The sequence below is a fragment of the Oncorhynchus clarkii genome, chromosome 29, assembly GCF_045791955.1.
Source record: "Oncorhynchus clarkii lewisi isolate Uvic-CL-2024 chromosome 29, UVic_Ocla_1.0, whole genome shotgun sequence".
Classification (NCBI taxonomy): Eukaryota; Metazoa; Chordata; class Actinopteri; order Salmoniformes; family Salmonidae; genus Oncorhynchus; species Oncorhynchus clarkii.
In genome coordinates, this window is record NC_092175.1 from 12,752,814 (window position 1) to 12,766,094 (window position 13,281).

The 13,281-nt window shown below is 42.3% G+C and overlaps 1 protein-coding gene and 1 pseudogene across 2 annotated transcripts; one reads left to right on the forward strand and one right to left on the reverse strand.

The window, feature by feature from the left end:
* The first annotated feature begins 298 nt into the window (after positions 1-298).
* Positions 299-5,074, forward strand: LOC139388351 (ankyrin repeat family A protein 2-like; annotated as a pseudogene).
* A 909-nt stretch (positions 5,075-5,983) lies between these two features.
* Positions 5,984-12,477, reverse strand: LOC139388350 (basic transcription factor 3). 2 transcript variants are annotated; one of them, XM_071134965.1, is made up of 6 exons: positions 12,386-12,477; positions 11,208-11,276; positions 10,903-11,016; positions 10,488-10,689; positions 10,027-10,083; positions 5,984-6,304 (listed from the first exon to the last, which is right to left on the reverse strand). In XM_071134965.1, the coding sequence occupies exons 2-6, from the start codon at positions 11,274-11,276 to the stop codon at positions 6,258-6,260; spliced, it is 489 nt and encodes a 162-aa protein (XP_070991066.1). In that variant the 5' UTR covers positions 12,386-12,477; the 3' UTR covers positions 5,984-6,257. The 2 variants fall into 2 exon arrangements, with proteins under 2 accessions (XP_070991066.1, XP_070991067.1); XM_071134966.1 differs by having other exon boundaries at positions 12,321-12,433.
* Positions 12,478-13,281: the final 804 nt, after the last annotated feature.

Here is a 13,281-nt window from a genome sequence, read left to right on the forward strand (position 1 = left end):
TCACCCAGGTTAGGTTTTTGGAGCTGACACACAAGTAAAACACAGGTCCCCAAGGCCTCAAAGATTTGTAAGCGGATAGGCCTCCGCAACCAGAATATTGACAACTAAAAAACAAAAACAAAAAAAGAGGCTTGGTTATTAAGTGTCATTCATTGTCAAATTTGCTAAAATACAAAATATTTTTCTGTATGTTTTCAATAATTGTAAGTGTCGCGCTAGAATAAAGCATGTTTTCGAATGTTTTATTGTTCACATACCTGGTTTTACAGTTTGGCACATTATGAAGAGAAAAAAACTTTAGTGCTCATGCGCGAGAAACAAGTGGAATGCCTGCTATCAACTCCTTGCACCATCGGTGGACATTACACAAAATGTGTTAGCTACTTAGTAAGAAATTATTATTAATAAATGTAAATCACTAACAACGGTGTAAGTTGTGCTTCTAATCAGTACGTTAGGTTGCTTGCAATGGATGATACTGGGTCTGTTAGCTAGCTTGCTAACACTTAGCTAGCTACGTCTCGTTCAACGAGTTGGCCAATCTTGGGCTAACTAACACTAGTCGGTCTGTTTGGTCTCGTCTTTATTATTTATTTCAAAATATTACCTAACTACCAGTAATGGTAAGTCAGACAGCATTTGGTTGTAGCTAGCTAGGCCCTAAAATTGAACGATGTAAGCCTCTGGACTTGATTTGATCCTATATTGTTAATTAGGTCTGTTCTCTTGCAACCACTCTCTCCTGTGGGTTTATGCATATTAGCACTAACCCTTGGCCTACCCAATGCTGATGTTACGTTTAAATTTATTCTAGGCTTTCACTGACTTATCTTATGGCACACTCGATGTGGTAAACAAAGTCTTCGTTAACCAAGACAGTCGCCATCACATCCACCCAGCACTGAGTCGACCCCTTGACTCTAACTACTCAGTCATGGACAAAGGTTTGGTACCAGGCAGGACCAGTTCGGTCTCAGAGGAGATGGAGGGGATATGTGTGATGCCAGATATGAGTGGCATCAAGTCGGAGCACCCGGGTGGAAGTGCGGACAACACAGGTGCACAGAACGTGGCTATGGGGATCAAGTTCATTCTGCCCAACCGCTTCGATATGAACGTATGCTCAAGATTCGTCAAGTCACTCAACGAGGAGGACAGCAAAAACATCCAGGACCAGGTCAACTCCGATTTGGAGGTGGCTTCTGTTTTATTTAAAGGTACCAACTAACTACCAACTGACGCACTCATCGGTATTACAATGCAATTCGCATGTTTTACCCTATCCCCCAGTACTCTTATTAAAGGTGCTTACCGTTACTCCCTCAGTCAAGGGTCGAAGGACCTTGTTATTTTCAGAGGTAGACTGGCAGCACAAAATATCAAAATTAAACGTGAATCGACTCAATCACGAAACGGTTCTAGAAACAAAGCCCTTTACTTCTCATATCACATGCAAATAATTTTCACAAACGCTAAATATAACCGGCTTTCTCACAGTTGCAAGCCGACAGTTTTCACTGACATGTTTCTGGCGGCCTTCTACCGTTAGCGTTACAATACAGGTGTTCGGAGCACGCTAGATACCGAATTAGAACAGGTGGTCCTTCGGTCTTGCTTAAAACACGAGCTGTAACATTGAGAAATGGCTACGTAGGAACACTAACCCTATAAAAAGGTGTATAAATGTTACAAAATATATACATTCTCACTGATATGCGTGTAAATGTTCAGGCCGAGCGTTGGGGGTCTTAAAACTACCCCGTAGAAGATGCCTTCGTTCAATGACTTCGTTGTGTAATTTAGTGGAACTGAGAGCCATGATTTTAGGCTAATTTGATCCCAGATTAATCAGGAGGTATTTTGCTGCTCAATTGAACGAAGCTAATGTTTGATGATGCTGCTGCCTCTTTTCCCTTTCAGCCGAGTGTAATATTCAGACTTCACCCTCACCGGGGATACAAGTGCGTCATGTTTATACCCCGTCCACCACCAAACACTTCTCTCCCATCAAACAGTCGACAACACTCACCAACAAGCACCGTGGTAACGAAGTGTCCTCCACTCCTCTTCTGGTCCACTGTAAGTACCTGAGCTCATCTTAAACTAAAGGTGGTTTCTTTGTCCACAGACTTCCAATTTAGAGGTCGGCGCTATATGACGGCGTTTATCCTAGATTTGTCACATCACTTAGCCTCAAACATGACAACACAAACCATACCTGAATCTAACGTTGAACGATGGCTACTTGACCTCTGAACTATGTCTTTCCAGCTCTGTCCATTCACCAGCTAGCAGCACAGGGTGAAATGGTTTTCCTAGCCAGCATTGAACAAGATGAGGATGTCCTCAAGGTGGAGTTCTATTTGTTTTGTTATATTGATGTTGTCGGGCTCCTTAGAACCATGCAGTCACATAATTAAGTTGGTAAGAACAATATGCACTCAAGAACGTCTATAATATGGCTCTCACTGGTTGACTTGAAAGATGTGGAACGTGTTACTGATTGCTTTGGTGTTTGTATGGCTGTAGAGACTGTGATTAACCTGCAGGATGAGGAAGGCTTCACCCCTTCTGATGTGGGCTGCAGCACATGGACAGATTGCAGTCATAGAATTCCTGCTTCAGAATGTAAGCACAATGACATGTTGAGACGAATAACTCAGCAAATTACTAAATTAATTTGAACAACATGGTACAGAAATATAGTCAGACATTGTTATAAAATGCACATAACAGCAAAACACCACATTGTTGAAATCATGTTTTGACTAAATGGGCCGCTTAGACCTGACTATTTTCTCACTTATGGTCTGTCTCCATGTTCTCTTCCTTTAGGGAGCGGACCCCAACCTGTTGGCTAAAGGCAGAGAGAGTGCTCTGTCTCTGGCATGCAGTAAGGGATATACAGACATCGTGAAGATGCTCATCGATTGTGGGGTGGACGTCAATGAATGACTGGGTAGGAAAGTTAGCTGATTCAGGATTTTAAACTGTATTCTTGTGTATGGCTTATGTAGACAAATGGATATGCATCCCCCAAATCAGTGATGTGAATGTGGTGAGCTTACCTTTCTGGAGGCTGCCCAAGGTGATGCAGTGTTTGTGGGTTGGTTTCAGAACGGCGGGGCTCCTGTGCTCTACGCTGTCCATGGGAACCATGTACCCTGTGTGGAAATCCTCCTGGGTAAGGACTGACTGGCTGGCTGACTGACCTTCCACTCAGCAGACATACTGTACTTATCAACAGCAGTGGCGGTTATCTGAAACTGACTTAATGTTTAGGTAAATTGTTTAGATGTAGGCTGTATTTGTGTAGACAGGTCTGTCATCTGATTAATTCAAACCTTTCCTGTCACAGAAAGTGGAGCCGACCCCACCATTGAGTCCGACTCTGGCTTCAACGCTATGGATATGGCTGTGGCAATGGGCCATAGGAATGGTATACAAATATGCATTTCATATCATTTATAGGCTATATACTTATCATGAACAGGTTGAAATATCATGAATCTTTTCACGAAAGAGGTATTGTACTCTATGCATACATAAAGCAGAAATATAGCAGTTCATTACTTGTCTTTTGCCAGGTCTACTTTCATAAAGATACATATGGTGCAGACAGACAACTCTTAACTACATATTAGAATATTTTGAAAGAAACAAGGGTATTTGGTGAAAGTTCCTTCTAGTCAGTGTATAACAATAGGCAGGTTTCCATTGACCCAGGTTTATTTGACAAAAGCAATGTCGCCAAAAAAGACGCAATGGCAACGACAGCTATAGGAGAAATATTCTAAAGCGACATGGATTTGTTCGACGGGTGGATTTTGAATGTCAAACTTCTTTTTTATAGAAACAAATCAACTTAAATGCTGATTGCAGAATAATTTAGAAGGTACGTGATGTCATCACATAACTACGAAGCTCCACACATTTCATTCTTAATTAAATGCATACTGCTTGCTAAATAAATGTAACTACTGAAAAAAAAAACATGTCAAGTGTTGGTTTCATGAGCTGAAATAAGATCCCAAAAACGTTCCATATGCACAAACGGCTTCTCTCATTTTGCTCACAAATTTGTTTACATCCCTGTTAGTGAGCATTTATTATTTGCCAAGCTAGTCCATCCACCTGACCGGAGTGGCATGTTAAAAAGCTGATAAAACAACATGATCATTACAGGTGCACATGAGAATTAGAATGTCAATTCTTGCATTCTATTCATGCTGGCTTTCCCAGTGTACCTGAGAATGCCTGTATGCCCTCCCACACCACCTGTAGGCAATTTAATGCACAATTTGCCAAAATGGATCATGGAAACACTCCAACCACTTTATTAGACTAGGTTTTTGCAAGTGTTATTTTTGGCGTGACATTACATCCAGCTGTTTTGTGTGGCACAAGACCACTCAATGGAAATGCACCGTATCAGGCAATTGTCGCATCTATTTTCTATGTCAATTTCTCTAACAATTAAAATTGCTGGACAAGTTAGCAAGGTGCAGTGTATGCCAAGGCTAGACATGTCATTTATGGAAACATATCCCAATCAAACCATGCTCAAACTAACCCAGTAGCTGTTACAATTTCATGACTTGGATATTTGTACTCTGGGAATAAGAGACGTAATGTTTAAAATGGCTGCCTTTTGGAGCTCTGCTCTGTTTGAGGATAGCATTCTTATGTCCTTTTCTTTGTCAGTTCAGGTTAAGCAACCTAGCTTTCCTATTTACCTTTAACCAACTCCACCGGATACTTGCCTTTTTGATTTCGTACAATACTCAAACTTTCATGAAACTTCTCTATTCTCTGATCAGTTCAACAGGTGGCCCATCTACTGAAGCTGCTGATGGGGATGCAAGAGTGACCAGAGCCCAGGGAAAAGCCACTAACCTGGGGGGACATGAGGAAGGATTGCCTGGGAATGGAAATGCAGTATACAGCAGACGCCATAATGAAGAAAGAAATGTCTGAGGACAATCGTGAAGCACGTCTGAGGCTCATGTGTGAAACGTTTAGGAAGCATGTGAGAGTATTTAGGCACCCCATGTATCTGTTTTGGGTAGACGTCCTATTGAGTTTTGTAACAATGTAAGAAACTAGTGCATAAACCCAAACATCTGCACAAATCATGCATTAATAATGGGGGATGTTGAAAGTTAATTGCACACGTCATTTGAGAATTCTGCCCCTTATGAAAAGGGTATTGGCATGAAAGTAAAACAGCCTAGTGGGTCAACTGCCGCAACGACTAAGAGCATCGACTTCTATGCTGTTTTGGTGCCCTAGCTCCCACGTAACGGCATTCAGCGAACCTGTGCACATACGGTGTGTGACGGAACAAAGTCTTGCATCTCAATATCTACAGTGCTGCTCGTGGCAATGTCATTTCGCGGGCTACTCAACACAAGTTGTGGTGAAATTAAGTACATCGAACAATAAATAGTAATAAAATTGGTCCCATGTTACATGAGCTGAAATATACAAAATAAAAACATTTTCCATAGCAACAAAAAGCTTCTCAAATTGTGTCCAGAAAAAATAAACACGCACACTGCTCTTGGTAGTATCACTGCTCTTTATTGAGCTTTACGTATCGGCCTCAGAGCTTTTTCAAATATATGTAAAGCTTAATAAAAGAGCAGTGTTCCAGGGAGGGGGGGGGGTCCTGCTGTAGGTAGGTTGTAGTTTAATGTATATTTATCTGCCCGACTTCATTGGAAGATATGGTTGAAATGCCTTCCTAGGGTACATTAGTGTTGTAGAATGTTCCTTCAGATTTTTGCTGGTGCTGCTTTATTGTAAATAAACACCTTGTAAACCATCTTCACCAAATTTAGTGCACAGATCATGTCCCATTTATCTGTACAAGTCATTTATTCAAAGTAAACGCATTGTTGGCAGTCCAGCGCACTACTCTGTACCATGCCTTAGTTGACCATGGGGTGCAATTAAAACATTTAAGTAATCAGAGAAAATATAAATTGACAATAGCAAAATGTTTATTCCAGATATGGTTTCAGCCAGACTGCAAAGAAATCAGGTTCAGTAACATGGAAGAAACAGATGAAGAGAATATGAAGAGCACGAACCTCAATCTCTCACTGACTCAAACTGGACACGGACACCACAGTGCACAAAAAAGCATTTGAGTCGGGTGGCAAGAAACAAAAAAACAAAGAAAAATAACGCCTAGTGCCCCTATCCAACCCAATCAAGTCCTGTTGAGACTCCTGAAGGTCTGTTTTTTTTCTTTAGTTTGCCTCATCCTTGGAAGCCTCATCGAAATTCTCCACCAGATCTAAAAACAACACAAGAGCCAACGGTGGGTAAGTGACGTGTCAGTAAGGTTAAACAGGCCTAAATACAAACATACATGCCTCTTTCTACTAATCTCAGACCACTTAAGGAAAAAAAGGAGTGTTTATCTGAAACATGATCCCAGGTACAATCCCCCCCCCCCCCCAAATCAGCTCTCCCTTTACACTCAGAACGAGTCTCGCTCTGTAAGGGGAAGGTACACAGAACTCCAGATAACAGATGTAAAAATCATGGCACTGAAGATCAAAAAGGCACTGAGGATCTCAAGGAGGGTCCTATTTTTTCAATGAAGACTGAAATCTGTCAAGTCCATATGTCTCAGAGGGGTTGAGGGTTCAAATGGAAACAATTCAGACTGTCTTTGGGGGGAACACAAAGGGAAACTAAACTCCAGTAATAACATGATGGCATAGACATGGACTGTCATCGGGATTCAACCATTCCTCACGCTGAACGGGAGTGTAATCGTTTGAGAAGACTTTGGGTTACGGGAAAAGGATAGCCCTGGGAAAAGCTGTGGGTAATTGTAATGGCAACCTCATGTGTTTGGACCCATTTTCTCCAACAAAGAAAAGCAAACTGCTTTCAGAACTCCTAAACAACGAACAACGTTTCAAACACTAAGCCCACCACCCCGACTCCCACCCATCACCAATTACTCTAGTCATTGTTGGATCCCCTGAGCATGACCCCCTTCAATTCCCAAAAGTAAGCAAACCCTGGCAAGGTTTTATTAATTGGAGGGAAAGTAAAAGCCCAGATGTAACTTATTCTGGAAGCAGACTTCAGAGAAAGTATAACATGTATACTAACTAGACATGTGGGTGATGATGAGACAAAGGAGCACGTCACTGAGCAAATTCACAAGAGGCCAAGAACCATGTCCATTATTGACGATACCTACACAATCCCTATGGTCAAGTAGAAATAAGCAGAGAGGAAAAATAACCAATAGCTAGAGATGTGTCCATCCATGCCAAAAGGGTGGGAGTGGGACAGCGTCAAATGTACTGCCAGAGGCTGGTGTGATTCTCACACGGATGCCTCCATTGCTACACTTCCACCTAAAGTGCTCCACACAGTATGCAACAGATCTGACATTGCTTTGTTTCCGTAGTTCCACGTACTTTTGCGCAGCTGAAATTTTGGGATCGCTCTGTTTGCAGAGACTGAAATCACTGGAGAGCTCTTAAAAGGAATGATTCACCAATTTTGAATGTTTTGTTTTTGTGCATCTGAGTGATGTTCTATCAATTCCCTGGGTCAGTTCATGTTTCTGAGTTATTGGCATTACAAGCAGGCAGAAATCCAGCCGGTATGACTTAGCACTGCGATAGTTGCTCTCGCTACACTGGAAGGTAATAGGAACACGACTTTTAGATTGCAAAAATGACAGACATTTTAGCAATATTCCTACCTCGAGATGTGTAATTTAACAGAGAATTTTCCTATGTCTGCCTCAGTCCAGGGTGCATATCATGATGCAGTTGCCAAAGATATCAGAAAGGCGATAAGAATCAAATGAAGGAAGGAGCGTAAATTCAACAAAAAAAAGAAACGTCCAGGACCCTGTCTTTCAAAGAATTTGTAAAAATCCAAATAACTTCATAGATCTTCATTGTAAAGGATTTAAACACCGTTTCCCATGCTTGTTCAATGAACATGCAACCTGTGGAACGGTCGTTAAGAAACTAACAGCTTAAAGACCGTAGGCAATTATGGTCACTGTTATGAAAACTTAGGACATCAGGAACGCACAATCCCTCCATCAGTGCTCAGACTGTCCGCAATAGGCTGGACTGAGGGCTTGTAGGCCTGTTGTAAAGGCAGGTCCTCACCAGACATCACCGGCAACAACTTTACCTACGGGCACAAACCCGTCGCTGGACCAGACAGGACTGGCAAAAAGTGCTCTTCACTGACGAGTCGCGGTTTTGTTTCACCAGGGGTGATTGTTGGATTCACGCTCATTTCTTCGACAATAAACGTTACACCGAGGCCTGTACTCTGGAGCGGCATCGATTTGGAGTTGGAGGGTCCGTCATGGTCTAGGGCGGTGTGTCACAGCATCATCGGACTGAGCTGGTTGTCATTGCAGGCAATCTCAACGCTGTGCGTTACACAGAAGACATCCTCCTCCCTCATGTGGTACCCTTCCTGCAGGATCATCCTGACATGACCCTCCAGCATGACAATGCCACCAGCCATACTGCTTGTTCTGTGCGTGATTTCCTGCAAGACAGGAATGTCAGTGTTCTGCCATGGCCAGCAAAGAGCCTGGATCTCAATCCCATTTAGCATGTCTGAGACCTGTTGGATCAGGGAGGGTGAGGGCTATTCCCCCCAGAAATGTCCAGGAACTTACCGGTGCCTTGGTGGAAGAGTGGGGTAACATCTGGCACAGTCCACGAGGAGAAGATGCACTGCAGTACTTAATGCAGCTGGTGGCCACACCAGATACTGACTGTTACTTTTAATTTTGACCCCCTTTGTTCAGGGACACATTATTCAATTTCTGTTACATCTGTGGAACTTGTTCAGTTTATGTCTGTTGAATCTTATGTTCATGCCAATATTTACACAAGTTTGCTGAAAATAAACGCAGTTGACAGAGGACATAACGCCCCACCAATTGCGTTCACGTTGTCATGCTGCGTCCCGCAGTTGCTAAGCTCATAGTCCGTTTGAGAAGGGATTACGTGACTGTTGAGAAACGTGCCCATTTTCCTCAAGTACGCAACTACACAAATCCAAAGTTACACGATATTACAGATAGCAAGTTCATTCTCACATCTTGGACAAGATTTGTAATGTTGTACTTCTTGAAATTGGTGACAATGTTGGGTTTTTGAGCTAGCGCCTAATAGACTCCCATTCACTCCTTGAAGAGCGCTTGTCCCAGAATTGCTCAGAAAGCACCGCTCGGTCCATTGACGTAGCATGGGCAACGTTTCCCCATCTCCTCAAAAGTATATCTGCTGTTGCGAATGTCCGACTCCACTGAGGCACATCGATCTGCAGGTTGAACATGGTGAGATTGTAGTGATAGCTGTAAAATCGCCTAAACCAACTGCACTAACTAGCTCCTTCACATGCTGATATTGTCTTTGATATTATTGTGTGTAGCTACATTTGCTAGCTAGCTAGCCCATAGAGAGCATTGTATTGTGGATTTTGTAGTTGACCTGAGCTGCAACAGACTTCCACAACGATTTCCCATGTTGCTACCAACCTTATTACAACGCCAAAATAAAACATTTGTTCACAAACATATTGTTCTCAGTGTTACTTAACACTGTAAATTAAAGGAATGAGTGGTTTTAGGGGGATTTTTCCTCTAAGACTTAGCCCACACCAGTGTGTCACTAGTGCTTTTTGTTAATGAAAGCTAGTGTAAATGTGTTTCCATCAGGAGTGTGACTAAAGACTTGGGGTGAGCAGAATCAACTACTTTTACATCAAGACAGTTGCTTTGTGAGAAAGTGTTAAAGTTCAGCTAGCCATTTTTTATGTAAATGCCAGCGGGAAAGTACCAGTGGCCTGACTTTGGCCCAAAGTCAGAGCAGGTTTGCCGGAGCCACGGGCTAGTGAGAAACAGGTGCCGGCCCACATGGATGGAAACAGAAGTCTGAGTTAATTCTCAGATTGTGATTGTTTGAGTTTCAACCTCAGCACGTTGAGACTGCTCTTTATATAACTCACCTGGAACATCATCATCCTCTTCCTCTATGGGGGCAATTGGTGCTTTTCCATCTCCAGCTGTGAGGAAGAAATAAGAAATGTTAAACTACTTGCAGAGCAATGTACAAATGCCTCACGTCTTCAGGAAGATGTATCCAATCATGAAGAATAAGTCAAACAAATGGCATTTCTATTACAATGTCAGTGCCTGCACAGTGCTCAAGATCCATCGAAGAACCTCCAGCCCTACTTCAAATTCCAAACATTCCAATTACAAGTGCAAAAAGGTTCAAATTATTACTGTCTGTTTCGTTTACCAATCCACCTCCTCACATACACTAACACTACAGAAGTCTGTGGCCAAATCAAACAGATGAGGTGAAGACTATTTTGAAATGTCCCCCAGACACATGTACCCTGTTTGGGCAGCGCCTCAGCCAGTATCCCCTCACCATCCAGCTACCTCCCCCAGGAACACGTACCCTGTTTGGGTAGAGCCTCAGCCAGTCTCCGGAGGCTTGTCAGGCTGTCTGCTCCCAGCTGGTTGAGGATGCTGGGCAGCATCTCTGTCAGCTGCTTGGTTTCGGCGTGGCCAGTGATTGTGAAGGTGTTGGCTGCCAGGGAGGCCTGCACTTTGGGGTTGTTGAAGTGGATCACGGTCCCCTGGTTTGTAAACATGTTCACCTGCGAGGAATGAGAATGGTTATGCCATGTTACTTGCAGTCACACTAGACATCTCCATTTCTGAAAACTCACAGACCGCAGCTAGCTAAGTTGTGCCTTGAAAAGAACCCTCTGCTTTCAAAGAGATCAACGCATACATTTAAAAAGCATACATTTAAAAAGAGATGGCTACAGAGAGCGAATGGGTCAGTCTAACCATTGACCAGACCTTACCTCTTCGATACCAGAGATGTTGTTGACACCTAGTTTCTTTAGGGAGAACTGAAGTTTCTTGTCATCTGCTGTTGCGGTTCTGTGCACGACCTTCTTCTTTCTGCGAGCGGTGCCCTGTATAACAGAAGACAGATTCAAGTGCATGCTCTTTTAACACCAGGTGCAAGATGAACTTTACAATTATGTTTTTTTTTTTTTTTTTTACATATCGACTGTTTTAAATAGTGTCTGTGTTACTAGGTGGAAAAACATGATCGGAGCATAATAGGAAGATATTAGTGTGTGTTAATGGCTTATTTTCTTACCTTGCCGCCAATGCGGACTTGTGCCTGAAGTTTGGCAAGTTTTTCTTGATTCATAATTATTTCTTTCATCTGAAATAGACAGCATTTGGGTTACTGGTATTATATAATTAGGATTATGTGTTTCTGGTTAACTAACGTTACATTTGTAATACCTTTGTAAGCCCCGCCTCACTTAAGCCTGTATTTTTCTTACCGAAATTATTTTCGACTAACATCGGACTACGGCATCTCTCAGATTCAGAAGGGTTGTGTTAAATGCGTCAGACACATTCCAGTTGAAGGCATTCAGCTGTTCAACTGACTAGGTATCCCCCTTTCCCCTTCCTTACACTAGTAACGTTACATGTAGCCTAAATTAATTTGAGCATGAAAATACAAGTTGAAGGCACACCCCCACACGTGAGTGTACTGTTGATGTACAGTAATTTAGCAAAAATCCCCAGAACAGTAAATCAATATTGTGGTTGAGAAGTTTGAAAGGCAACACTACGATATGTCACGTTAGCAACCAAACTGCCTAGCAGTATCAGCTGGCTAGTTGATCACATATCAGCTAGCAAACGTTATAGAACATTTGCCAAAGTCGTTAAGACGCAGACCTGCAACCAAAAAAAAGCAGACGCCACCCACGGCTTAAATTAATGAACTGTAGCTAGCTAACAACGTTAGCTACATGTTGTCTAAGTCTAGCAGACAAACTATCAACCAACTTACCAGTACTTAGTTGGTAAGTTATTTATGTTTAGATAGGAGAGCTAACGTTAGCTAGCTGGATAATAATAGGCACTGATGTAGCTAACTATGCTAATAGGCCGTTGTAACTGTTGATGTCCAAAGAACTGGAACATTTCGAGAAAATGAAAAAACACTGCCAGCTAAATATCTACATACATTTGACATGTCGACGATGACCACTGAAAAGTAAAAGCAAGATAAACGATGTATCGGGCTTTTTGCCTCTGGCTAGCTACCAAGTTGCTAAATTCGATTAGCGCCAACGGTATTGGGCCTGTCACTCAAACCTCACCTCCCAGCTCTAAACTTCATTACCAAGCCCACTTGTGCTCAAACTCCACGATTTTTACCGGTCTGATAACCGAGGATATTGTTTACCGTGTGCAGTTGGAGAAGAGCAGAAACAGTGCAGGAAATAAGGTATTTTAGAGCTCCTCACTGACCTGCACACTAGCAGCGAACACACGCGGGGAGCAAGATGGAAGCGAGAGAGGCTGGAGGAAGTGACGTGCGGGCAGACGTGCAACCGCAAAAGTGCCTGATGTCATTCATATACCTCAGTGGCTGATGGGCCAGTTCATTTATGGGAATGAGGGATGGCCCTATATGTAATAATCCATGGAACTCTTTATGCCTTTGAATAAATAAGGGAGTAGCTCTATATAAACGGATTATTTTATTATTAACCCGGAGCATGGTGTAAAAAGTGCCTGATGTCATTCATATACCTCAGTGGCTGATGGGCCAGTTCATTTATGGGAATGAGGGATGGCCCTATATGTAATAATCCATGGAACTCTTTATGCCTTAGAATAAATAAGGGAGTAGCTCTATATAAACGGATTATTTTATTATTAACCCGGAGCATGGTGTAAAAGGCAGACAGTCGCAGATGCACTCAACGTGTGTATTGGTGCGCCCCAATACTCTAACAACGATTACACGTACTCATCTTAAGTGCTACACGACCTGGTGGCGTGTATGTGTAATGACGTGTTAATACCACATTACCACATTCCTCCTCCCTTATTAAGATTTCAATATAAAATCTTCCCCCAAAAATACATTTTTTTAGGATATACAACATAAGAAGACATTCCCTATGCTATTTTATTGCATTAAAATGAACTAATGCTGAAATAACGTTCCTTTAACTGAAACAGCATTATTTTTAACTTGTTCTGTACTCTACTGAACTAAACAAGTCAGTGTAAACAATAAGCATGACAATAGACATTACATTTCACATGCTCACAAGCATTTTAGTTTACCCTGTTCACAGTTCAAAGTCCTTTAAGCAGCTTTGAAGCTTTGTGACTAACACTAGGGATAGCGTCCA

Excerpts from the sequence above, each read along its gene's own strand:
- LOC139388350 (XM_071134965.1), bottom strand. The coding sequence starts at position 11,276 with ATGAAAGAAATAATTATGAATCAAGAAAAACTTGCCAAACTTCAGGCA. Across the intron at positions 11,017-11,207 it reads AAGTCCGCATTGGCGGCAAG|GGCACCGCTCGCAGAAAGAA; the intron begins GTAAGAAAATAA and ends TCTGTTATACAG. Across the intron at positions 6,305-10,026 it reads AGAGGATGATGATGTTCCAG|ATCTGGTGGAGAATTTCGAT; the intron begins GTGAGTTATATA and ends TGTTGTTTTTAG.